The sequence below is a fragment of the Oncorhynchus mykiss genome, chromosome 4, assembly GCF_057628025.1.
Source record: "Oncorhynchus mykiss isolate SJ-2025 chromosome 4, ASM5762802v1, whole genome shotgun sequence".
NCBI lineage: Eukaryota > Metazoa > Chordata > Actinopteri > Salmoniformes > Salmonidae > Oncorhynchus > Oncorhynchus mykiss.
This window is the reverse complement of record NC_143025.1, coordinates 57,437,351-57,463,368: the sequence shown is the minus strand read 5'-3', so window position 1 is coordinate 57,463,368 and position 26,018 is coordinate 57,437,351. Positions and strand designations below refer to the sequence as shown.

Sequence of the window (26,018 nt, the reverse complement as noted above, 5' to 3'; positions counted from 1 at the left end):
CGTCAGTTGAAGGGTGAAGTGGGGCATTCACGAGCGTCAGAATTTCAACGATTTTGCGCAGGTTCACAGATTTATAAACACTGTTCAGGCTGATTGTCTCTAGGAATAAAATAGGAACCAATGTATATGACAGACAGATTTGTGAGAAAAACGCAACAAAATACAGTGGACTTCACATTTTTGAGCATACCCAACGTTATCAGTTTATGTACGTTTACACACTCGATGCGGGAGTAAGTTTTTGGACATGTTTTCATGTTAATTCACTGTTACTGTGCGTAACATCCTAGACACTATAGCCTGATTTCGGATTAAACGATAAACATTGCGATACCAAGTCCAGTGTTTGCATGGTTTCGATGCAAGTTGTTTACTCGTTGGTCTGAAGAGAAGTACTCGTAGTATGTCATCTGCTGCGCACGATCCCGCCATGCAGTCGACTTTGGACCAGAGCAAATTGGCTCCAGAGAACTTGCTGTCAAATACATAAAACGATATTGAAACGGTAAGTGTCTATTGAATTCGTGGCATATCACGTTTCTGTTGTGGATCAATATGAGCGCAAAACATGGAGAACTTTAAATTGTAAACAGAATCCCATGGCAGTATGCAATGTGTGTTTTGTAGGTTTCGTTTTTTTTTTTTTTTTACTCAAGGAGCCACGATGTGATTTAGAGAGCCTGTCAACATGTATTGTACACACACACACCCCGCACAGATTGTTACGGTATCTAATCTGCGACGGTAACAGTGTTGCAACATAATACTTCAATGTAAGACAAAAGGTTGCCTGAAATTTCGATGCAATTGACTGGGGACTCCACGAGGAGGATAGAAAGCGACTCTGCTTGTTTCCTGTATTTCGCGCTGTGTTAAATGGCAATTATGTGTACAGTCCACGCCTCGCTCTGTTGCTGCTATCTGCTTTTATCACTGTCGAAATGAACGTATAAATTATGTAAACAATGGGCCGACACGCATACCTTTGTCCGACATGTCATTACATGTGATTTGGATGTACTGAAGTGATAATGATTTGCTTGCACGATACTTGTAGTGCATTCTATCAGAAACTTATTTTGCTTTCATTATGAATAGCCTGTAACCTAGTTCCTTCCTCTGAGCTAAGCAAACAGGCCTGGCCTGCACAAAAGCATGTTGAAAACATACTTTATTAACAGTCATTTTTCTCATTCTCTGTCTTTCAGGGTCCTGCAAATGAATGAGGGCCACAAGGGCCACCGTGACCGCAAACTGCAGCAGACTTCTTCAGATCTGATTTGGGGGAGGAGGGTTGTGTGGTCTCCACCCTCTACCCTTTCCTGTAGGACTTATGTTTCCTCCCGAATCCTTCTGTTCTCTCTATTAAACAAAGCAGGCCACAATAGTCCCAGACGGAGGCAGTGTAGACAGGCACACTTGGTCTTGTCCCTGTTTTTACACTTAATTGACTGGGGATATACAAAGAACCCATACCTTTTTTCCCCCTGTTGTATACTAGATTATTAGTATGAGTCTTCCTCCCCAGCAGAAAGTGACCCCTGAAAAGAGTGGGGGCAAACATCGGGCTGGAGCTGCCATGAAGGAACCCTCAGTGCAGCACGTCGTGGCTTCTGATGTCTTCTATGGGGGTATGGGCCCCCCGGCTCTGGAGTCTGCTCATGGGGTCGTTGAGCCTGGAGGCCACGGCTCTGGGATTTTCAACCCAGAGAAGGGGCCCCAAAGTCGGGCTCACTACCAGCAGACTGCCCCTGTCAAATGGATGCACCAGGACCCCATCCAGGCCCCTGGCTGGTCTCAGGAAGCTCCCGGGCCCATGCCAACCAATCAATGGGGGCAGAACTTTGGCCAGTATATGGGCGGCTTGAACAACGTTAGGGGCCAGGTGGCTTTCCCCAAAGGGAACCACGATGGAGGAGCTGCTTTGCAGATGGGGCCAGCAGAGAAGCAGGCTCCAGGATCCATAGCCCAGGATAGGGGCTTAGAGTGGGAGCAGCATGGTGCGGCGGCTGCCATACGCCAAGCCCAGCTCCAGGCCCTCCAGCAGGGCCATAAGGGTGTAGCCCTCCAGGCTCAGAACCCCCATGCTCCCCCCTCTCACCCCTCCATGCCACAAGGGTCCTTGTTGCAGCCCTTCCAGCTGGCGTTTGGACCCACCAAGCAACACCTTCCATCTGGGTACTACCAGGTGTTCCAAGGGGGAACCAAAGCCATGCCCAACCTGAACTACAACGAGCAGTCTAAAGCCCAGCAACAACACCAACTGATGCAGCTTCAGATGCAACAGCAGCACCAAATGCATCAACAACAGCACCAGTTGCAGCAGCACCAGTTGCAGCAACAGCACCAGCACCAAATGCAACAGCATCAGCTCCAACTGCAGCAGCAAATGCAACAGCAGTTTCACAAGCAGCAACTACAACAGGAGCAACGGCAACAAATTCACCAGTTGCAGCAACAGCAGAAACCACACAGTTTACCGCCGCAAGAAATACTGCAGCCACAGTCTCAGCAAAAGCAGCAGCCAAACCAACACTTCCTTAGCTACCACCAGCCCCCTGACAACTGTCCGTCTAGCGCTAGCCCCCCACCCTCTCAGAAGTACAAGCCTCCATCTGTGGAAACTCATGGACAGGGACAGACACCGGAAGTAGAGACCCCATCCACTGATCTGTCAAGCCCACCCTGCAACCCCTGCCCTCCAATGGTCTCACCTAACCCCATGTCACCCTCCTCCGACACACCTTTGGCTGCCCCCCGCCGTTCGCGCCGCCTCTCCAGAGACGGGCTGTCCCCCCTGGGTGGCCCTCCCTCACTAACCTCCTGGAACCAGACCCCAAGGGAGGTACCCCAGAACGGCGTGGTGGCCGGAGGAGAGGAAGGGAGGATGGGGGAAGGCCAGGGTCCCACCGGGGGGGTCATACAGAGTACCCGTCGGAGGGCGTCGAAAGAGATCAATCTGGAGACTCTGGCCCAGAAGGCTTCCGAGATGGAGTCGATGCCCGCTGCCAAGGTTGCCAAGATATCCAAGGTTTGTTTGCACTGTTGTATTTAGTTCAACCAGGCCTAAAACCTGTTCCAAGTTAAATTCATTCACATAGTGAGATGGGGTTGTCCAGCGGTCTAAGCCACTGCTTATGGATCACATGTACTGTGTAGCGCTGCGAGCATGGATTTGAATCTGACCCAATGTTGTAGCACACTCCTATCTACTTCTCTCGCTCTCCTATCCAATAAACCCAAAAATACAATGACATTGTCAAAAATTCTTGCTGTGTACATGAAGGCCTACACAATGGGTCAGGGAAATCGATATTGATTTTAGTTACTATTTTCCTGATGTGTTTCCTGAAGGGAAAAAGCAAAAGCAAATAAGGGGACGTGACGATTTGAAGTTAGATTAATTCCCGGGTGACGGGAGAACTGATTGTGTTATTCCTGTACTTGGCTGCCACTGTGACCACGACAATGCACTGTTCCTCTTTCAATAGGAAGAGTATGGTTTCTATGTAGGAGGTCTGTCATCTTGACTTTGATAGTTGGCAAGCTGTTTGGTTTGTTTAGAACTGGCAATCCAGCTATACGGCCTAGCGCGCACACACACACACACACACACACACACACACACACACTCTCTCTCTCCATCTACTGTACATCCTCCTCATACACAGTATACTTGTCCAGACTGAAAAGTGTCTTTTCCTAAGAATTTCTGGTGAATCCTCTGCTTTCGTAGGAAATCCTACATCCCACACAGGAGTCTTCTGAGGGGAGGACGGCTCATAATAATGGCAGGAACGGAGCAAATGGAACGATATTTGATATGATTCTGCTCCAGCCGTTACCACGAGCCCATCCTCCTCAATTAAGGTCCCACCAACCTCCTGTGACATCCCTGTACTATCCACATTATACTCAGTGGGGAACCGAGGGCCTTGAAAGGCCTAAGGATTTGGTTTCTATTTAATCTTTTCAATAATTTTAACGGTCTTCTGATTTAATCTCTTCAGTTTGTGTTGGAAAGAAAAAGGTTAAAACTGAAGAGAAAAAAATATCCAATCAAGAGTTTCTTTGGTGGTCTCTCGGTAGAAACATTCTAGCTCAGCCAGCCAATTGGCTAAGCCTTCAGAAGCTGAAGGCCTCTGCCATTCCATAGACTAAAAAATATGGACAAAGCCGTCGAAGACATAGACCCCTTGTTTCCTCTGAGAATGCTCAGTGGCATATTTGAAAATTCAGAAGTGTCATATGAGCATGTCACCATCTTGCTACATTGAGGAGTTTTTGGAAACGTCGCATGGGCAGTTTGAGTTACTCTCGGACAGTGGTTCCCAAACTGTGGGGCCCCTATTTATTACTATTATGATTATTATAAAACATTTTTTAAGGAACTCAGTCCGGCTTTCAACTTATTCTTAAAGTTGTAATAGTAGAATGCACAAGGTGCAAATTTGAAATTGGTTAGTTGCATCATCAGTTTTTCTCTTGTCATGCCAGTCATTGCATACCTTAAAGAGCTGTTTTTGAAAAACTAGCCCATGTCAGCAAATGTTTTTATTTTTCTTGTTTTCTTTCTTCTTCTTTAAACCTGCAAAATTTTCTCTCCACCAACAAGAGAGATGTGAACAGTTTGTGTCAATAACAGTGCTTGTGCCCATAGAAATAGGGGGGGGGGGGGGCGCAGTATGTTCCCGAATACTGGATGGCGGGGCCGGAGTGAAAAGGTTTGGGAATCCCTGCTCTAGGAAGTGGCATTGTAGGCTAGAGCAGAGTGCTGCTCCCTCATTGGGTGTCTCAATCGGATGGCCGACCGAGATACTGCCATTAGCAACTAAATTCTCATTTTAACTACGTCTGTGTGATTTTTAAAGCAGTGTATGGTCTGGGGGCAGGAACATAATTACAAACAATTTGTAGACTGCAAATTGACCGCAAGAAGCCCGAGCTGATATGCTTGACTAAATAATTTCAAACCTTGCTTATGTAACTGATGTGAAATGGCTAGCTAGTTAGCGGTGGTGCACGCTAATAATGTTTCGATCGGCGACGTCACTCGCTCTGAGACCTTGAAGTAGTGGTTCCCCTTGCTCTGCGAGGGCCTTCGTGGGTGCCAGTTGTCTGTGTGTCCAGAGGGTCCCTGGTTCAAGCCCGGGTATGGGCGAGGGGACGGACTAAAGTTATACTGTTACACTTACATTTGTATATGTAACAGTATAACTTTAGTCCGTCCCCTTGCCCATACCCGGGCTCGAACCAGGGACCCTCTGCACACATCCACAACTGACACCCACGAAGCATCGTTACCCATCGCTCAACAAAAGCCACAGCCCTTGCAGAGCAAGGGGAACCACTACTTCAAGGTCTCAGAGCAAGTGACGTCACCGATTGAAACGCTATTAGCGCGCACCACCGCTAACTAACTAGCCGTTTCACATTCGTTACACTCACCCCCCTTTTGCCCTCCTCCTTTTTCGCAGCAACCAGTGATCCGGGTCAACAGCATCAATGTAAAAGTATAACTTTAGTCCGTCCCCTCGCGGGAACCAGGGACCCTCTGCACACATCAACAACAGTCACCCACGAAGCATCGTTACCCATCGCTCCACAAAAGCCGCGGCCCTTGCAGAGCAAGGGGAACCACTACTTCAAGGTCTCAGAGCAAGTGACGTCGCCGATCGAAACATTATTAGCGTGCACCACCGCTAACTAGCTAGCCATTTTACATCCGTTACATATACAATCACATTGGGTCTTTCTTATGTGTGGGATTTCTTTCTAAATTAAAATAACTTGGAGCTGATTTACTGGTGGTTTTTTTTGTCTTTAAAAAATGATGATAATTGTATTACCTTTATTTAGCTAGGCAAGTCAGTTAAGAACAAATTATTATTTACAATGACGGCCTAGGAACAGTGGGTTTAACTGCCTTGTTCAGGGGCAGAACGACAGGTTTTTACATTGTCAGCTCGGGGATTTGCAATTATAAGCAATTAGCAAGACACCCCCAATAAAGGAGTGGTTCTGCAGGTGGGGACCACAGACCACTTCTCAGTTCCTATGCTTCCTGGCTGATGTTTTGGTCACTTTTGATTGCTGGCGGTGCTTTCACTCTAGTGGTAGCATGAGACGGAGTCTACAACCCACACAAGTGGCTCAGGTAGTGCAGCTCATCCAGGATGGTACATCAATGCGAGCTGTGGCAAGAAGGTTTGCTGTGTCTGTCAGCGTAGTTTCCAGAGCATGGAGGCGCTACCAGGAGAGGCCAGTACATCAGGAGACGTGGAGGAGGCCGTAGGAGGGCAACAACCCAGCAGCAGGACCACTACCTCTGCCTTTGTGCAAGGAGGAGCACTGCCAGAGCCCTGCAAAATGACCTCCAGCAGGCCACAAATGTGCATGTGTCTCCTCAAACGGTCAGAAACAGACTCCATGAGGGTGGTATGAGGGCCCGACGTCCACAGGGGGGGTTTGTGCTTACAGCCCAACACCGTGCAGGACGTTTGGCATTTGCCAGAGAACACCAAGATTGGCAAATTCGCCTTTGGCGCCCTGTGCTCTTCACAGATTAAAGCAGGTTCACACTGAGCACATGACAGACGTGACAAAGTCTGGAGACGCCATGGAGAACATTCTGCTGCCTGCAACATCCTCCATTATGACCGGTTTGGCGGTGGGTCAGTCATGGTGTGGGGTGGCATTTCTTTGGGGGGCCGCACAGCCCTCCATGTGCTCGCCAGAGGTAGCCTGACTGCCATTAGGTACCGAGATGAGATCCTCAGACCCCTTGTGAGACCATATGCTGGTGCGGTTGGCCCTGGGTTCCTCCTAATGCAAGACAATGCTAGACCTCATGTGGCTGGAGGGTGTCAGCAGTTCCTGACACAGCAGTTCCTGATGCTATGGACAGACCCGCCCGTTCCCCAGACCTGAATCCAATTGAGCACATCTGGGACATCATGTCTCGCTCCATCCACCAACGCCACGTTGCACCACAGACTGTCCAGGAGTTGGCGGATGCTTTAGTCCAGGTCTGGGAGGAGATCCCTCAGGAGACCATCCGCCACCTCATCAGGAACATGCCCAGGCATTGTAGGGAGAGGGAGGTCATACAGGCACTTGGAGGCCACACACACTACTGAGCATCATGTTGACTTGTTTTAAGAACATTACTTCAAAGTTGGATCAGCCTGTAGTGTGGTTTTCCACTTTAATTTTGAGTGTGACTCCAAATCCAGACCTCCATGGGTTGATAAATTTGATTTCCATTGATAATTTTTGTGTGATTTTGTTGTCAGCACATTCAACTATGTAAAGAAAAAAGTATTTAATAAGAATATTTCATTCATTCAGATCTAGAATGTGTTATTTTAGTGTTCCCTTTATTTTTTTTGAGCAGTGTATTTACTATTTTTTACATTGTAGAATAATAGTGAAGACATCTACACTATGAAATAACACATACGGAATCATGAAGTAACCAGAAAAGTGTAAAACAAATCAAAATATAATTGAGATTCAAATAGCCACCCTTTGCCTTGACAGCTTTGCACACTCTTGGCATTCGCTCAACCAGCTTCATGAGGTAGTCACCTGGAATGAATTCCAATTAACAGGTGTGCCTTGTTAATTTGGGGGATTTCTTTCCTTCTTAATGGGTTTGGGCCAATCGGTTAGGGGTGGTATACAGAAGATAGCCCTATTTGGTAAAATACCAAGTCCATATGGCAGAACAGCTCAAATAAGCAAAGAAAAATTACAGTCCATTATTACTTTAAGACATGAAGGTCAGTTAATCTGCATAATTTCAAGAACTTTTAAAGTTTCTTCAAGTGCAGTCGCAAAAACCATCAAGCGCTATGATGAAACTGCGTCTCATGAGGACCGCCACAGGAAAGGAAGACCCAGACTTACCTCTGCTGCAGAGGATAAGTTCATTAGAGTTATCTGCACCTTAGATTGCAGCCCAAATAAATGCTTCACAGAGTTCAAGTAACAGACGCATCTCAACCTCAACTGTTCAGAGGAGACTGCGTGAATCAGGCTTTCATGTTCGAATTGCTGCAAGAAACGACTACGAAAGAACACCAATAAGAAGAAGAGACTTCCTTGGGCCAAGAAACATGAGCAATGGACATTAGACTGGTGGAAATCTGTCCTTTGGTCTGATGAGTCCAAATTTGAGATGTTTGGTTCCAACTGCCGTGTCTTTGTGAGACGCAAGAGTAGGTGAACGGATGATCTCCGCATGTGGTTCCCACCATGAAGCATGGAGGAGGAGGTGTGATGGCGTGGGGGTGCTTTGCTGGTGACACTGTCGGTGACTTATTTAGACTTCAAGTCACACTTAACCAGCATTGCTACCACAGCATTTTGCATCCTTATGCCATCCCATCTGGTTTGCGCTTAGTGGGACTATCATTTGTTTTTCAACAGGACAATGGCCCAAAACACACCTCCAGGCTGCATAAGGGTTTTTTGACCGAGGAGAGTGATGGATTGCTGCATCAGATGACCTGGCCTCCACAATCACCGGACCTCAACCCAATTGAGATGGTTTGGGATGAGTTGGAAGAAAAAGCAGCCAACAAGTGCTCCGCATATGTGGGAACTCCTTCAAGACTGTTGGAAAAGCATTCCTCATGAAGCTGGTTGAGAGAATGGCAAGAGTGTGCAAAGCTGTCATCAAGGCAAAGGGTGGCTTCTTTGAAGAATATAAAAATATTTTGATTTGTTTAACTTTTTTTGGTTACTACATGATTTCATATGTGTTATTTCATAGTTTTGATGTCTTCACTATTTTTCTACAATATAGTAAAAATACAGAAACTCTTGAATGAGTAGGTGTGTCCAAATGTTTGACTGGAACAGTATATTTAAGTGATAATGCCACAGAAGCCGTGTTTGTAGGATATAATGGAACGGGTGCTGTTAGGCCCGAGACAAACCGTACCAATATCCTCCAAACACCGGCTTCTAGGGCAATATCAATTTTACACAACGGGTTACCGGCAAATTCAAATATGATTTAACATATTTTCGTTAACTTTATTTTGATGAATGTATTCATACTATTTCATCTTTCCACAAGATATCGTTCCAACACAAATCTAGGGTTGCTAACCAAGCCGGCCGGTTGTTCGTTCTACCGGTTCGGTTGCCAGAAATGCGACACAATCGTTCAGACTTTTTGTTCTGTAACTATGGACGCGACACAGTCGTTCGTTCTAAATGTTCCATTTCCGTACTGGCTGGCAACGTTCTTATCCCTTGCTTGCTAGCCATGAAACTATGTCTAACTTAGTCACGTCAAACAGTGCAGCCAGAATAACAGTAAAGTAGCTGCACATTTGTTTAAGTTGTTTTCTAGTGACAGTTATTTGGATACATCCATAACAATGAGCTAATTTTGCGCGATTTCGCCTGGCATAGAAAATGTGCTCTCTCGTCAGGACACTGTTGTTCAGAGGAGCTAGCCAACAACACCGCTAACACAATCACTTCAAACTGAAGCTGGAAAGATGGCAAATTAGCTGCACTTCGTTTCGTTTTACCTGTTTACGATTGATCATTTTTATGGATATATACAAAGAACTATGTTGATTCATGATTTCGGCTGAGAAAAGCTGCCTGCCTGTCTCTCATCCCGACACGTTCATTACTATGGGACAGCTGGCGATCGAATGTTTTCAATTTTCAAAATGTTGCAAATGTTAGAGACACAGACAGCAAGGTTTATACAAATCTCCTCTGTTGAAAACTAAATGTTATTCTAAAAGAAATAATGTTTATAAATTGCCTGGCTGGGCGGATGAGACTGTATATTGCACATTCAGATGTAACAGAGTAAATAGGCATTTTAACGTCATAGATTTAGCTAGTGGAATAGTCACTGTCTGCAATGTGGTTTTAACCAATCAGGATTAGACCCACCTGTTACATAAATGTCTAGATTTTTATTTATTTATTTGCTCAGAAAACTTGGGGGGCCACATAAAACCACCTGTGGGCCACCAGTTGGGGAAACCTGTTTTAAAGTAATTGGTCCAAGGATGTACATCTGGTGAAATAGAAGCAGTTATTGGTACCATGATTGTGTTCTTTGTTTTGTTTTTTATACTGAACAAAAATTAACACAACATGTAAAGTGTTGGTCCCATGTTTCATGAGCTGAAATAAAAGATCCCAGAAATGTTCCATACGCACAAACAGCTTATTTCTCTCAAATTTGGTGCATACATTTGTTTACATCCCATGTTAGTGAGCATTTCCCCTTTGCCAAGATCATCCATCCCATCTGACAGGTGTGGCATATCAAGAAGCTGATTAAACAGCATGATCATTACACAGGTGCTAGGGACAATTACACCTTGTGCTAGGGACAATACATTTTTTACATTTTATTTAACTAGGCAAGTGCGTTAAGAACAATTTCTTATTTACAATGACAGCCTACCCCGGCCAAACCCTAACCCAGACGACACTGGGCAAATTGTGCGCCGCCTTCTGGGACTCCCAATCCCGGCCGGTTGGGATACAGCCTGGAATTGACCAGGGTCTGTAGTGACGACTCTAGCATTGAGATGCAGTGCCTCGCTGTGCCACTCAGGAGCACTCGGGAAATGTGCAGTTTTGTCACACAACACTATGCCACACATTGGGTGTGTAATTGGCATGTTGACTGCAGGAATGGATGGTCCTGGCTCCAAAGTGTGTGGGTTTATGCCCTCTTTTTTTGTTGCAGCTCGCTTGCTGTTAACTATCTCTTTGAAAATAATGACTGTGAAACATTGTTGCATTTAAACTATCACCGGTTATTGTGATGAGCGTGATAAAATATATTTACAATGGGAAGTAATAGCTGGTTTGTTAATTCAATTTTGAAAATTAAACTGTTATTTTATATTCTTGTGATTTCATGGGGCCTACTGGAGTGAATGGTCTGCTTATTCTTTAATGTTATTTGATGCTGTGTGTGCCCAAAACGGTCTCTCCTTCAGTGCCATGGAGAGCACAAGTCTTACGGCGCTGTCCTTTCAGCACCATGAGTCTGTCACCTTTGATGTGACACTGTTGTTGTCACTATTGGTGATAGTGGTGTTAGGCTGCCATAGGTTGTGTAAACGTGTCCATGCCGGTTCTGACTCTGTGTGTGTGTGTGTGTGTGTGTGTGTGTGTGTGTGTGTGTGTGTGTGTGTGTGAATGCAGCAGCCCGAAGCCCATCAGGCCTGTTTCATTCATTCATAATGTCATCAAAAAGCATTGCTCTTCCTTCACTAGAACTAGAATGGTTTGACTACAGAAGATATGTCGGGCGCATTAAGTGATGCTATGTTTTCTGTCATATTGGAAGATTTTTGGTCCCTCAAAAGGCCTAGTCACAATTCGACACTGATTATACTGCTGTGAGAAAAGAGAGCGATCCCTAGCCTTGCTGTCTGGAATTTGATGTTTATGTTTCCCTAGGGCACACCCACTGAAGCAGCTGCATTTTTTTTCAACTCTTGTTTTTTAAAGGCAAAACATGCTTATACATCCACTCACCAAGTTATAAAACACATTGCTCTGGTTGTTGTCATTCTGTTTTAAACCTACCTGCACTTCAGCCCACAGGGAGGGGTGTGTGTGTGTGTGTACAGCCTGCAGAAATGACGAAAGAGAGGCTGGGTGCAGACTGCTGAAGCAGCTGCATGTCTACACACCTCCACATTCCTCAGGGCTCTTCCTCCCCAGCCATTCAGCTGAGCCAGGGAGGGGCCGCGGATGCAGCCTGGCGCCACAGCCAGACCTACAAACTCGCACTCCTCCACACTCTGCCCAACCAGTTGCCTTAATAAAACAGTCCTACTACTAATATTCACAATCCTTTTTTCTATTTCTAAATCACAAGCCCAGCCAGAAGACTGCTGAGTTGGCCATATGGGCTGGAGTGGAGTTGAATGGAGAAAAGTGCAGAATTGAGGTTGACACATTTACTGGAGTTTGAATTTGATTTCACATTTTGTTTTCTGTCCTGGCCTGAATGGGTTTTCTAATGAATTTTCAGTAAGTTTTGTAAGCTGACAGTAACCATGTGCTACCTATAAGTAACTGTTTGTTCATACTACATGTGCAGTGTATTCTCAAGTCTGTTGTACTGGATCTTGCAACACTGAAGACTGCCTCTAAGCAATGCTCATAAATGTTGTGTGTGTGTGTGAGACATGCATACCTACGGTCTGACATAAACAATTGCTCCATGTAGAATGTTAAGTTTACTAATGCACTCCCATTTTTTTCTCTCTCACCTCATATGTTATTCCCTTCTGTTTCTCCCCCTCTCTCTTTCCCCAGCAGCTGCAGGAGGGTCCTACAGGCAGACAGGCTGGCATTGTGCCCTTGGTTATGCCTGTGTCAGTGCCAGTGCGTCAGGGTCAGCCAGCCCCTCCGGGCAACTTGCTTTACGGGCGCCCCCCGAGCCAGCACCCCCTGCTCCTGCCCCAGCCCAAACACAAGCCCTCTGTCATCGTGGCCCGGCGCCGTTCCCTGAGGAACTCCTTGTCGGAAAGCTTCAGCCAGGTAGGTCCTGTTGCAGACCTGGGTTGTGTTCATTAGGGCACATCGTAGTAAAAACTTTTGCACCGTTTGAGTGTTTCTTGTAGGACAAGTTCTCATTGTTTTAGTCCACATTCTTCCGTTTGGTGCCTAATGAACATAGTATTTGTTTGATTTTACCTGCCTGAAGTACAAGATGGCTGGGGTTTGCACTTTTGGGGCTATTCCCTTGTCTACCTTGCACCAGCCAGACAAGCTCAATGAATTGTAGCTAAATTATTTGGAAGAAAACAAATGCCATCCTCACAATCGTCTCACCAAAACAGGACGAGGAGAGCAACACAGGGCAGGACAATGATGGGAAATTGGCCAAGCACAAACGGCGTCCTCGGCCCGAGCCGCTCTTTATCCCTCCGCCCAAACCGACCACGTTCATCGTTCCCTCGGTCTACTCCGCCATCACTCCCTACCAGAGCCACCTACGCTCACCCATCCGCTTGCCTGACCACCCCTTCACAATGCCTCCCTACACCCCGCCTCCCATCCTGTCACCGGTGCGCGGGGGCTCAGGGCTCTACTTCTCCACCTTCCTGTCCTCCATCACCACCAGCAACCAAACCCTGCAACCACCGCCCATTACACCCAAGTCAAACTCGCGCAGCCTGCTGCATTCCAGTAAGTGTTATCATGGAGCCTTCAGGAGTGTTTCTGTATCCCTGTCTCTCTCTCTCTCTGCTTTTCACTCAATCACTTGTCTGCCTAGTATTGCAGTCCTGTCTCTCTCTGTGATGTAAAGTACTTAAGTAGAAATACTTTAAAGTTCTACTTAAGTCGTTTTTTGTGGTATTTGTACTTTGACTTCATTACATTTCTAAAGAAAATATTGTACTTTTTACTCCATACATTTTCCCTGACACCCAAAAGTACTCGTTCCATTTTGAATGCTTAGCAGGACAGAAAAATGATCCAATTCATGCACTTATCAAGAGAGCATCCCTGGTTATCCCTACTGCCTCTGATCTGGCAGACTCACTAGTGTGCCCCTGGCTATCATGCAGGCTGGTTTACTTAATATAAGGAATTTGACAAATGTTTTACTTTTGACACTTAAGTATTTATTAAAACCAAATAATTTTAGCCTTTTACTCAAGTAGTATTTTACTGAGTGACTTTTACTTTAGTCATTTTCTTTTACTCAAGTATGGCAGTTTGGTACTTTTTCCATCACTGCTCTCTCTTCCTTTTTACTCTCCCCATAATTTTTTTGTACGTCTGTCTAGACTTTGCAGCCAGCCCTGTCATTTTTGTTAGTGGTTCTTCTCTAGATGACTCCTACTTTTGTCGTTCTTGCATTTTTGTATTTGTCGCTTTCTTTTCCTGTGCACTGCATGCGTCCTTGACACAATGTATTTTTCTGTCAATAGTCCACTACTCTTAGGGCTGGTTTCCTGGACACAGAGTAGTTAACCCAAGTCCTAGACTAACAAAGCACTTTCAATAGAGAAATCTCCCTTAATAAAGTTTAGGCTGTCACAAATAATACCCTATTCCCAGTATAGTGCACTACTTTTGACCAGTCCTATGGACCCTGGCCAAAAGTGACATTTGGGATGCAGACCCACAGTCTTCCAGGGGTGAAATAGACCCATGTCTGCCTCTCTGTTTTGGTCCAGATAGTAGTGCCCTAAAGGCCCTGCCTTCCTTGTGTGTTCTACAGCCAGCTCTACAGACATCACACCCCCGGTCCTCCCTTTAATCACCGACGCCACACCTGTCAGCTTTGACCCGTGAGTACAAACCTTTAATCAAAGCCTGCAGGTATTATGCATTTTGATGCACTTATAATGCATTGAAAGACTTGTCCTAAGCATGTATAATATATAATGTTTTATGGCCCATCCATGGCTCGAGACTATAACATTTTTACTTTTTCAGTTGGTGGCACCAGCCCTTGATTTGTGCCGTCAGGGGACACTTTTATCTGCAAATCTACCTGTGTATCTACAATATCTATTCACACAGCATGGTCCCCATGGAGAGAGCCTATAGCAGAATTTCAGACTGGTATGGCCACAATGGCTGCTGATTTCCTAACATTTCTCTCTCGCTCCCCTCTCCACTCTCTCCCTCCTCTCTCTCTCGCTCTCTCTCTCGCTCTCTCTCTCTCTCCTCCCTCCAGGCGTATTAACATTGGTCTGCAGTACCAGGCAGAGGTGCCAGAGCTGCAGCGGGACTGCTCGCTGACCCATTGGGACCAGCACAAGGCTGACCTGGTCTGGCTCCCCATGAAGGAATCCCAGCTACGCCACGTAGTGCAGGAGACTGGTAACTATACTAGGCTAGGGCGGTATCCTGATTGACATACCTTCATACCGACCTTGTGCCATCACAGGACATTTGGTAATACCAGCACTGAACACAAGGGGCGCTTTTTTCCAACCCTAATGAGTCTCTGTAATCCGAAGGTTAGCAATGCTAACAAGTACATGTAAATACCCATAGTGAATGCTAAATGCTAACGAGTGCATTGCAAACATTTTATACAGTCTATGACAAACTATTTGTCGGGCAGACATCCCAGGTCATAAAGTTATACAAGTAACTTAAAAATGCTACTCACAGTTTGCTGCGCACACAAAATACATATCAGACAGCAAGGCTCTTGATCCAGGAAGGGATTCTCTGCTGTTACCAAAATAAGCTTGATTTTGCAAGAAGCTAACCACTTAGCTAGATAACTAGCTACTAAATTAGCATACCACAAACTGCAGAGTATTTAACACATTTTAGACAGTTAACTTAATAGTTATAAGATATCTGGCAAACATTTAATTGTGAATTCCACACTGTAACTCGATCACCTGGCACGTGCTGCACAACAGTGAGCGACTTACAAGGCACTGGTCTCTCAATGTTTTGTGGTTGTAAACAAACACCATGTGACTGGGGACTACCAGTAAGCTTCATAATGAAAAATAATGTGACAGGTGAAATGAAGAACGTGATCTACTTTATCTCCTAATGTAGTTGACTTCAGCTATTTACTTAAAGTTTCTACAAACATATAGATAGTGTATTCAGATCCCTTGACTTTTTCCACATTTTGTTACGTTACAGCCTTATTCTAAAATGGATCAAATTGTTTTTTCCCTCATCAATCCACACACAATAGCCCATAATGACATAGCAAAAAACAGGTTTTTAGATTTTTCTGCAAATGTATAAAATAAATTAAACTGAAATATTACATTTACATAATTATTCAGACCCTTTACTCAGCACTTTGTTGAAGCACCTTTGGCAGCGATTAAAGCCTTGAGTCTTGGGTATGACGCTACAAGCTTGGTACACCTGTATTTGGGGAGTGTTCCCCATTCTTCTCTGCAGATCCTATCAAGCTCTGTCAAGTTGGATGGGGAGCGTTGCTGCACAGCTATTTTCAGGTCTCTCCAGAGATGTTCGATTGGGTTCAAGTCTGGGCTCTGGCTGGACCACTCAAAGACATTCATAGACTTGTGCCCGAAGCCACTCCTGCTTTGTCTTGGCTGTATGCTTAGGGTCTTTGTCCTGTTGGCAGTTGAACCTTCACCCCAGTCTGAGGTACTGAGCACTCTGGAGCAGGCTTTCATCAAACATGTCTCTGTACATTGCTCCGTTAACCTTTGCTTCGATCCTGGCTCCCAGTCCCTGCCACTGAAGAACATCACAGCATGATGATGCTGCTACCGGCATGCTTCTCTGTAGGGATGGTGCCAGTTTTCCTCCAGATGTGACGCTTGGCATTCAGGCCAAAGTTTTCAATATTGGTTTCATCGGATCACAGAATCTTTTTTCTCATGGTCTGAGTCCTTCAGGTGCCTTTGGCTAACTCCAAGCGGGCTGTCATGTGCCTTTTACTGAGGAGTGGTTTCCATCTAGCCACTCTACCATAATGGCCTGATTGGTAGAGTGCTGCAGAGATGGATGTCCTTCTGGAAGGTTTTCCCATTTCCACAGAGGAACTCTTGAGCTCTGTCAGAGTGACCATCGGGTTCTTGGTCACCTCCCTGACCAAGGCCCTCTCCCCCGATTGCTCAGTTTGGCCAGGCGGCCAACTGTAGGAAGATTCTTGGTGGTTAAAAACTTCTTTCATTTAAGAATGAAGGAGGCCACTGTGTTCTTGGGTCAATGCTGCAGACATTTTTTGCAGATCTGTGCGCGTTGACACAATCCTGTTTCGGAGCTCTACGGACTATTCCTTTGACCTCATGGCTTGGTTTGCACTCTGACACGTTCTGTCAACTGTGGGATCTTATATAGACAGGTGTGTGCCTTTCCAAATCATGTCCAATCAATTTAAATTTACCACAGGAGGACTTCAAGTTGTAGAAACATTTCAAGGATGATCAATAGAAACAGGATGCACCTGAGCTCAATTTCGAGTCTCATAGCAAGTGTCTGAATACTTATGTAAATAAGGTATATCAGTTTTTTTAAACTGTTCTTCGCTTTGCTTTATGGGGTATTGTGTGTAGATCGATGAGGATTTTTTTGTTTCATACATTGTAGAATAAGGCTGTAACGTAACAATGTGGAAAAATTCAAGGGGTCTAAATACTTTCCGAATAAATAGTTTCAACGGAATTGAAAAACCATGCCGACGCTATTTCCAAATACTCTGGAATACGGTATACTGCCCAAGCCTAAACTTTGCTGTCCTTTCCTCAAAGGTTATAGCCATCTAAATGTGTTTTCACACTATAGGGGCAACCCGAACCGTACTGTGCTAGCACTACAGCTGTTTAATTTCCATTTTTTTCAGCATGGTTCTAGAAACTATGTTGACTGCATAATCAGGCCAGCTCAGCACTGCTTAGTATGCTGCTTAGTATGGTATGGCTCTGTAGTGTGAGTGGTAATAGAGCTTGCTTTTTGTATGAAACTTAAAGTATGCACATTTGAACAACAACTTTTTGCTTTCTGTCAATTTTTTTGGGCTCTGTCTATCTTCTCCACCCCTCCTCACTTTCTCTCTCCCTGCACCTCTTCCTCCCTGCCTTCCTCTCTCAAAACTGCCTCACTCTCCCCCCTAGTGGATGACCTGATGAGCCTGGCCTGCTCATGCGCTCTGTATGGCGGAGGCACCAATCAAGAGTTGGCCCTTCACTGTCTGCATGAGTGCGGGGGCAATGTCCTTGTGAGTACAGTGACTCATCCATTGATATAACCGAGTAGTTTACAACGACGCTGCTTCCCCTACGCTTTCAGAATGATCCATTGTGGCAAGTTTATCCCAGGCTGTGTCCCAAATGGCACCCTATTCACTTGATAGTACATTTCTGTGGCCCCTGGTCAAATGTAGTGCGCTATATAGGGAATAGGGTGCCATTTGGGAAACACCCTGGTGATGAATTGTATTGTGCTCCCCAGGAGGCCCTGGCATTCCTGCTGCTCAAGGAGCCCATTTTCTCTAAAGGCCATCACCTGGCAGACTATCACTACTCAGGTGGGGAAGTTGTCTTGTTTCCTCATGTGCTTCTTTCCAAAGCGTGTGCTTGTTAAAGGGGAGAAGGGGCAGGGGAGTGATGGAATTCATTCACCCCCCCATACACACACACACACACACACATACACACATACACTGTGTGACCTCATTGACAGTATGGTGAATAATTTCCCTCCCAGGATCAGACAGTTGGACTCCCTCAGAGAAGCGCTACTTCAACAAAGGCATCTCTGCCTACAGGAAGGACTTCTTCATGGTGCAGAAATTGGTACGCCCAATTCGAATCAGGCCATGTCGGCCATGACACTTTCACCACATGGCATGTTATCACTACCTGGGCAAACAGTGGGAGTACCATTAGAAGTGAATAACTTTTTAATAACTGTGTCTGTGTCTGTATTTCTATGTGTGTACGGGAATGAGGGGAGAGGAAGAGTATAATGAATACCTTTGACTGTGTGTGTGTCTGCGTGCGTGTTTGTTGTTGCTCCGTATACAGGTGCGGACTAAGACAGTGGCACAGTGTGTGGAGTTCTACTACACGTATAAGAAACGGGTGAAGATCGGTCGCAGTGGAACCCTTACCTACGGACCTCCAGAGTCACCAGCGGCGAAACACACAGAGGCAGTATTGGATGTCAAAGTAGGGCTTAGTTAATGAAAACAAATATAATAAAACAAGTAGTTAATGATTACGTTTTTTTTTTTACATTACTTTCATTAAGATGAACATTTATTGTGTTATATGCCACCTCAGGGAGAAGACAACAGGAAGTGGGAAGGGTCTTGGGAATGGGGTAAAGATGGCAGCCAGTTGAGGGTTAACCAGACACTACAGGCTCACGACAATGTAAGTGCTCATTTTCACTTGAAATTTCATTTAAAAGTGTATGTTAAACTATTCAACCACTTTGTATCATGTTTATATCCATCCCATACCGGTATATCCTATGTCTATACTTCATATTCATATGTTCTTTGACCAATGATCCACCAACAGTGCAATACAACACTGGTATGACAGACTAACACAATGAAATGTAATGTTTGGCCCACAAGACAGGAGCAGTGCTAGGACACAAGGACCAGGATACAGTACAAAAGGTGGGACTTCACCATCCAACCCCTTCCTCTGCACTCCGAAATCCTCGTCCCGAGTCTGCAGGGAAGAAGAGCAGAGCGCCCCCAAAGACCCCGGGTGACCCAGAGGGCGTGTTCCCCTGCAAGAAGTGTAGCAGGTCAGTGTGTTTGTGTGTGTCTGTCTATGTAAGAGTATTTCTATGTGTATTGTATCTGCAAACCGATAGACACATACTCCACCATGCAATCCTACCGCCATTAACAGTTTCCACCTAACAGTTTTTACAGTGAAAGAAAACAGGGTGAAGGAAAGGGATTGACCAAGAGTATTATAAACCAGGCATCTCTCTTAGAGACCAGTGTTCACTGGAAACATCCCAGACTGGTGGGGTGACAATGGAGACAAAATCCATTGGTGGTCTTTGTTGCAGTTGCGCTGCGCGGATAATGCGATTCTACAACAAGGGGATGTGCACGGTTATTGGAATATTTGACTATCCAAAGAGACGTTAGTATTTGATTACTTGGGAGAGGATACATTTTTGATACCAGAAAATATAGGCGTATTTTAACAATGAAAAGGCTTTGTCTAAAATGAAATAGATCATTCTATGTGACATTGCTACATAGCCTACAAGGACAGACCATCACATTCAACATTGTAATAAAACAATTGTTTTATGACAGTTTTTATGAGTGCACCCCATAAAAGACACTCTGGGAGCCAACCGGTAGGCTGTTGTTTCATATGAATGGAGTTGTTGTAGACAAGTAAGGGGAGTGGCAGATCTTTTTTTGATAGCATTTCAAACAGCTATGTCGGTCCACTAATACAGGGGTACAGGGCACTGTCTCTAATACAAACTCTGTATTAGCGGACCAATATAGCCGTTTGAAGCGCTATCAAAAAAATATCTGCCACTCCCCTTACTTGTCTACAACAACTCCATTCATATGAAACAACAGTCTACCTGTTGGTGCACATTAATTTTTTTTTTGCCTTAGAACTACACAGCTGATTCAAATAACCAACTCATCATCAAGGTTTGATTATTTGAATCAGCTGTGTCGTGCTAGGGCAAAAACCAAAACGTCCACCCAGGGGAGGGACCCAGGACCGAGTTTAGGAACCACTGCGCTAATACAGGACTAATATTTTTTTTTCAATTATTTATGTTTTATATTCCGAATTATTAATATTATTATTTATTTTTATTTTTAAGGGGGTGCTGCAGCACTCTCGGCACCGCTCACTGTCTTTCTATCGAGTCGTGTTAGCAAGTCTCCATTGAAGTAAAACATTTGATATGTATTTCGACTTTCTGGATATCCAAAATGTCATGATATTATTCGAATAGTGAAATAATTTCAAATGCCCATCCCTATTACAACACCTGGAGAATAATTTTACGTCTCAGGAACCATATTGATATGGTATAGCAGTCTTCTGAGATGCACAGCACGATGACCTGGTACACCACCTGTGTGACTGTAGGTTCTATCCGAGCCATATAATTATCTTTATGTACACTACAATACCAAAGGTATGTGGACACCTGCTCGTCGAACATCTCATTCCAAAATCATGGGTTGGTCCCCCCCTTTGCTGCTGTAACAGCATCCACTCATCTGGGAAGGCTTTCCACTAGATGTTGGAACATTGCTGCGGGGACGTGTTTCCATTCAGCCACGAGCATTAGTGAGGTCGTGCACTGATGTTTGGCAATTAGGCTTGGCTCGCAGTCGGCGTTCCAATTAAACCCAAAGATGTTCAATGGGGTTGAGGTCAGGGCTCTGTTCAGGCCTTTCAATGCACTATGCATTGGGGCTAGGAGCAGTCTCCTGGCATCTGCCAAACCCAGATTTGTCCATTGGACTGCCAGATGGTGAAGTGTGATTCATCACTCCAGAAAACACATTTCCACTGCTCCAGAGTCCAATGGCGGCAGGCTTTACAGCACTCCAGCCGACGCTTGGCATTGCGCATGGTGATCTTAGGCTTGTGTGCGTCTGCTCGGCCATGGAAAGCCATTTAATGAAGCTCCCAACGAACAGTTCAATCAATCAATCAAATTTATTTTATATAGCCCTTCGTACATCAGCTGATATCTCAAAGTGCTGTACAGAAACCCAGCCTAAAACCCCAAACAGCAAGCAATGCAGGTGAAGAAGCACGGTGGCTAGGAAAAACTCCCTAGAAAGGCCAAAACCTAGGAAGAAACCTAGAGAGGAACCAGGCTATGTGGGGTGGCCAGTCCTCTTCTGGCTGTGCCGGGTGGAGATTATAACAAAACATGGTCAAGATGTTCAAATGTTCATAAAAGACCAGCATGGTCGAATAATAATAAGGCAGAATAGTTGAAACTGGAGCAGCAGCACAGTCAGGTGGACTGGGGACAGCAAGGAGTCATCATGTCAGGTATTCCTGGGGCATGGTCCTAGGGCTCAGGTCCTCCGAGAGAGAGAAAGAAAGAGAGAATTAGAGAGAGCATATGTGGGATGGCCAGTCCTCTTCTGGCTGTGCCGGGTGGAGATTATAACAGAACATGGCCAAGATGTTCAAATGTTCATAAATGATCAGCATGGTCGAATAATAATAAGGCAGAACAGTTGAAACTGGAGCAGCAGCACAGCCAGGTGGACTGGGGACAGCAAGGAGTCATCATGTCAGGTAGTCCTGGGGCATGGTCCTAGGGCTCAGGTCCTCCGAGAGAGAGAAAGAGAGGAGAGAATTAGAGAACGCACACTTAGATTCACACAGGACACCGAATAGGACAGGAGAAGTACTCCAGATATAACAAACTGACCCTAGCCCCCCGACACATAAACTACTGCAGCATAAATACTGGAGGCTGAGACAGGAGGGGTCAGGAGACACTGTGGCCCACTCCGAGGACACCCCCGGACAGGGCCAAACAGGAAGGATATAACCCCACCCACTTTGCCAAAGCACAGCCCCCACACCACTAGAGGGATATCTTCAACCACCAACTTACCATCCTGAGACAAGGCTGAGTATAGCCCACAAAGACCTCCGCCACGGCACAACTTAAGGGGGGGGGCGCCAACCCAGACAGGATGACCACATCAGTGACTCAACCCACTCAGGTGACGCACCCCCTCCAGGGACGGCATGAGAGAGCCCCAGTAAAGCCAGTGACTCAGCCCCTGTAATAGGGTTAGAGGCAGAGAATCCCAGTGGAAAGAGGGGAACCGGCCAGGCAGAGACAGCAAGGGTGGTTCGTTGCTCCAGAGCCTTTCCGTTCACCCTCCCACTCCTGGGCCAGACTACACTCAATCATATGACCCACTGAAGAGATGAGTCTTCAGTAGAGACTTAAAGGTTGAGACCGAGTTTGCGTCTCTGACATGGGTAGGCAGACCGTTCCATAAAAATGGAGCTCTATAGGAGAAAGCCCTGCCTCCAGCTGTTTGCTTAAAAATTCTAGGGACAATTAGGAGGCCTGCGTCTTGTGACCGTAGCGTACGTGTAGGTATGTACGGCAGGACCAAATCAGAGAGATAGATAGGAGCAAGCCCATGTAATGCTTTGTAGGTTAGCAGTAAAACCTTGAAATCAGCCCTTGCTTTGACAGGAAGCCAGTGTAGAGAGGCTAGCACTGGAGTAATATGATCAAATTTTTTGGTTCTAGTCAGGATTCTAGCAGCCGTATTTAGCACTAACTGAAGTTTATTTAGTGCTTTATCCGGGTAGCCGGAAAGTAGAGCATTGCAGTAGTCTAACCTGGAAGTGACAAAAGCATGGATTAATTTTTCTGCATCATTTTTGGACAGAAAGTTCCTGATTTTTGCAATGTTACGTAGATGGAAAAAAGCTGTCCTTGAAATGGTCTTGATATGTTCTTCAAAAGAGAGATCAGGGTCCAGAGTAACGCCGAGGTCCTTCACAGTTTTATTTGAGACGACTGTACAACCATTAAGATTAATTGTCAGATTCAACAGAAGATCTCTTTGTTTCTTGGGACCTAGAACAAGCATCTCTGTTTTGTCCGAGTTTAAAAGTAGAAAGTTTGCAGCCATCCACTTCCTTATGTCTGAAACACATTCTTCTAGCAAGGGCAATTTTGGGGCTTCACCATGTTTAATTGAAATGTACAGCTGTGTGTCATCCGCATAGCAGTGAAAGTTAACATTATGTTTTCGAATAACATCCCCAAGAGGTAAAATATATAGTGAAAACAATAGTGGTCCTAAAACGGAACCTTGAGGAACACCGAAATTTACAGTTGATTTGTCAGAGGACAGACCATTCACAGAGACAAACTGAAGTTATTGTGCTAACCTTGCTTCCAGAGGCAGTTTGGAACTCGATAGACTTTGCGGCTAAGCCTTTGTTGCTCCTAGACATTTCCACTTCACATTTACAGCATTTACAGTTGACCGGGGAAGCTTTAGCAGTGCAGAAATTTGACAACCAGACTTGTTGGAACGGTGTCACGTTGAAAGTCACTGAGCTCTTCAGTAAGGCCATTCTACTGACAATGTTTGTCTATGGCTGTGTGCTCGATTTTATACACCTGTCAGCAACGAGTGTGGCTGAAATAGCCGAATCCACTCATTTGAAGGCTGTCCACATACTTCTGTGTATATAGTGTATATAGCGATCTGGGTTATATGTTGTATTGTTCATGTATCTGACCTTTGACCTCCAGGGTGTTCTACAAGGTTAAGAGCCGCAGCGCCCACATGAAGAGCCACGCTGAGCGGGAGAAGAAGGACGCCGCACTCAAACTCAAAGAGGAGGTGGAGCGGGCGACCCTGGCGGCGGCAGCAGCCGAGGCACGGGCCAAGGAGGCAGCAGAGGCTATGCAGAATGGGAATGGTTGTGGGAATGAAGCGGGAGAACAGGATGAGGTCAGTGATGAGGATGTGCCTTCAGAGGCAGAAGATGAAGAGGACGAGGATTGGCACTGAAAGAGGGAGCGAAGGGGAGAAAAGAGTGGGGGGGGGGGGGACTTGGGCGTGAGGCAGAGAAAGAGGGAAAGAAAGAGAGATCCCACTCCTATAAAAACACAGTTTAAAGAATCTTTACCTAAGACCATCAGATTGAGTATGGTGGCGTTCCAGGTCGTTCATGTATCTGTAGATGATCAGATATTGTAACACCCGGGGAACTGTTACACATCTAGGAAGCACATAATCAGATGATATAACAATATTCTGACATGCTCAACGTGACTGCAAAAAAAAGAATACCTGGAACATCCACTTTGTCTCACATCCCAGTGCCACAACTTCAGTCTTCCTTTTAATCGCTTTTCGCACTCCACATCTTAACTTTTCACAAGGGAATATATTTTTGTAAATGCACTTATACATTGTATTCTATTGCTTTTGCCAATGTTTCTTCTTTTATATCCCTTATTTAATTGAATATCTGTATTGGAATATCAATATGGCTATTTCATTGTGTGTACTATTTAGACTTTTGGTTGTTCTTAGTAGTTTGTACTGCAGTGGATGTTTATAGCAAACTAGCTATACTCAGTGGATACCTGTTTTGCCTTACTAGATCATGATCAAAGAGACTTTTCACTTTTATAATATCGGTCTGTTTTCTAAAATTGGGGATAATGTAGATATGACCTTTTATGAATTCTGCTTTGCCTTTAAGGTAAATATTGTGGAGAAATGTTTAAAGATTGTCATCAAACTCTAAGGTTGAATTGCACATTTATACTACAAAGTAAGGGACCTTTCAAATGTAATGTACGGAAGTCCAGAGGGCATATTAATGAAAAGATCACTCCCGCATTATGTCCATCACAATGTATTTATCTATCTCATGATCACAACGTAACAAGTTGATTTGTTTGAGATCACAAGATCATTTTCCCATGATCATGACATAACAAAAGTTGTTTGGTTGAGATAAACTCCATAAAGAGGAGTGGCTTGACAGTATGGCTGAGGCTGCAGAGCCTGCAGTGGATTCAGTACGTTTGTATTAATTGCTATGGTAAGGGATGGCACATTTCATGCTAACATCATGCTTTCATTTGTGTTTGGAGCTTATTATCAGTTTTATAAGTTAGAACATTATCAAGTTTAAATATCCCTTACCTTGAGCTAAGAGCTCTCGGGGCATCTAAGCCCTCATGTGGCATTTAAGCCCAGAACAATGCCTGACAGGCAGTTCTGTCTCCCAGGCTGTGTGCCACCCCCAAGACCACAACCAACCAATGCATGCAAGCAACAACGCAGTAAACTTGGCTAGTCGTGTGAGTGTGCTAGCTAGCTAGGTAGTCGTGTTAGATAACAAGCTAGCTAGCAAGCTATGTTAGCTTTCATAACTGATATTAGTATAATTGTAAGGGACACTTAATGTTTTTTGGATGATATTTAAATTTACAGAGTGGGTAAGCTCCATTCCAGACAGGCTGATCAGATTCAATTTCAGCCCCAGACAACCGAGCTAACTAGCTCACAAGACTAGCCAAGTTAGCTGCGTTGTTCCTTGCATGTGATTGGTTGTGGTCTTGGGGGCGGCACGTAGCCTGGGAGACATACTGCCTGTCAGGCATCGTTCAGGGCTTAATTGCCCAGTATTGCGATCAACGCAGCCAAAGGGCTCCTTGATGAAGTGGTTATCATGCATCTGAACAAATCAATGGATGACCCATGGTACATTTGAATATCTCTTGATCGCGACAACACAACTTTTGTTATGTGATCATGTGATAAATAAGTTGTGATCTCGACATAATGAGGGAAAAAGAACAATTAATTCATAATGCCCTCTCTGGACTATCGTAGTAATGTGTCTTGTGTAAAAACATTTTTTTTATAAAAAGTTATATATTGAAAATACTGCATTGCAAATAATGTTGCCAACTTTTAACTAATCAATCATGTCAACTGCCGTTGAATTGAAAAAGTTGATTAAAAATTTATTCAGAAA

General features: G+C 44.9%; 1 protein-coding gene across 3 annotated transcripts; it reads left to right on the top strand.

Moving 5' to 3' along the window:
• The first annotated feature begins 35 nt into the window (after positions 1-35).
• LOC110522018 (uncharacterized) lies at positions 36-26,018 on the top strand. Of its 3 annotated transcripts, none has more exons than XR_016495349.1 (13): positions 36-505; positions 1,209-3,031; positions 12,331-12,555; positions 12,858-13,206; positions 14,205-14,318; positions 14,711-14,856; positions 17,604-17,707; positions 17,941-18,016; positions 18,196-18,284; positions 18,516-18,659; positions 18,774-18,866; positions 19,076-19,254; positions 23,770-26,018. XR_016495349.1 is itself a non-coding variant. In XM_021600076.3 (13 exons), the coding sequence occupies exons 2-13, from the start codon at positions 1,511-1,513 to the stop codon at positions 24,029-24,031; spliced, it is 3,255 nt and encodes a 1,084-aa protein (XP_021455751.3). In that variant the 5' UTR covers positions 36-505; positions 1,209-1,510; the 3' UTR covers positions 24,032-26,018. The 3 variants fall into 3 exon arrangements, 2 of the variants coding, with proteins under 2 accessions (XP_021455751.3, XP_021455750.3); XM_021600076.3 differs by having other exon boundaries at positions 12,334-12,555; positions 14,249-14,318; XM_021600075.3 differs by having other exon boundaries at positions 14,249-14,318.

What these genes read in the sequence shown, in the direction of transcription:
- LOC110522018 (XM_021600075.3), top strand. Translation starts at nt 1,511, where the DNA reads ATGAGTCTTCCTCCCCAGCAGAAAGTGACCCCTGAAAAGAGTGGGGGC. An exon ending in CCACGTAGTGCAGGAGACTG is followed by an intron (nt 14,857 to 17,603) that starts GTAACTATACTA and finishes TCTCCCCCCTAG; the next exon opens with TGGATGACCTGATGAGCCTG. An exon ending in CCCTGCAAGAAGTGTAGCAG is followed by an intron (nt 19,255 to 23,769) that starts GTCAGTGTGTTT and finishes TTTGACCTCCAG; the next exon opens with GGTGTTCTACAAGGTTAAGA.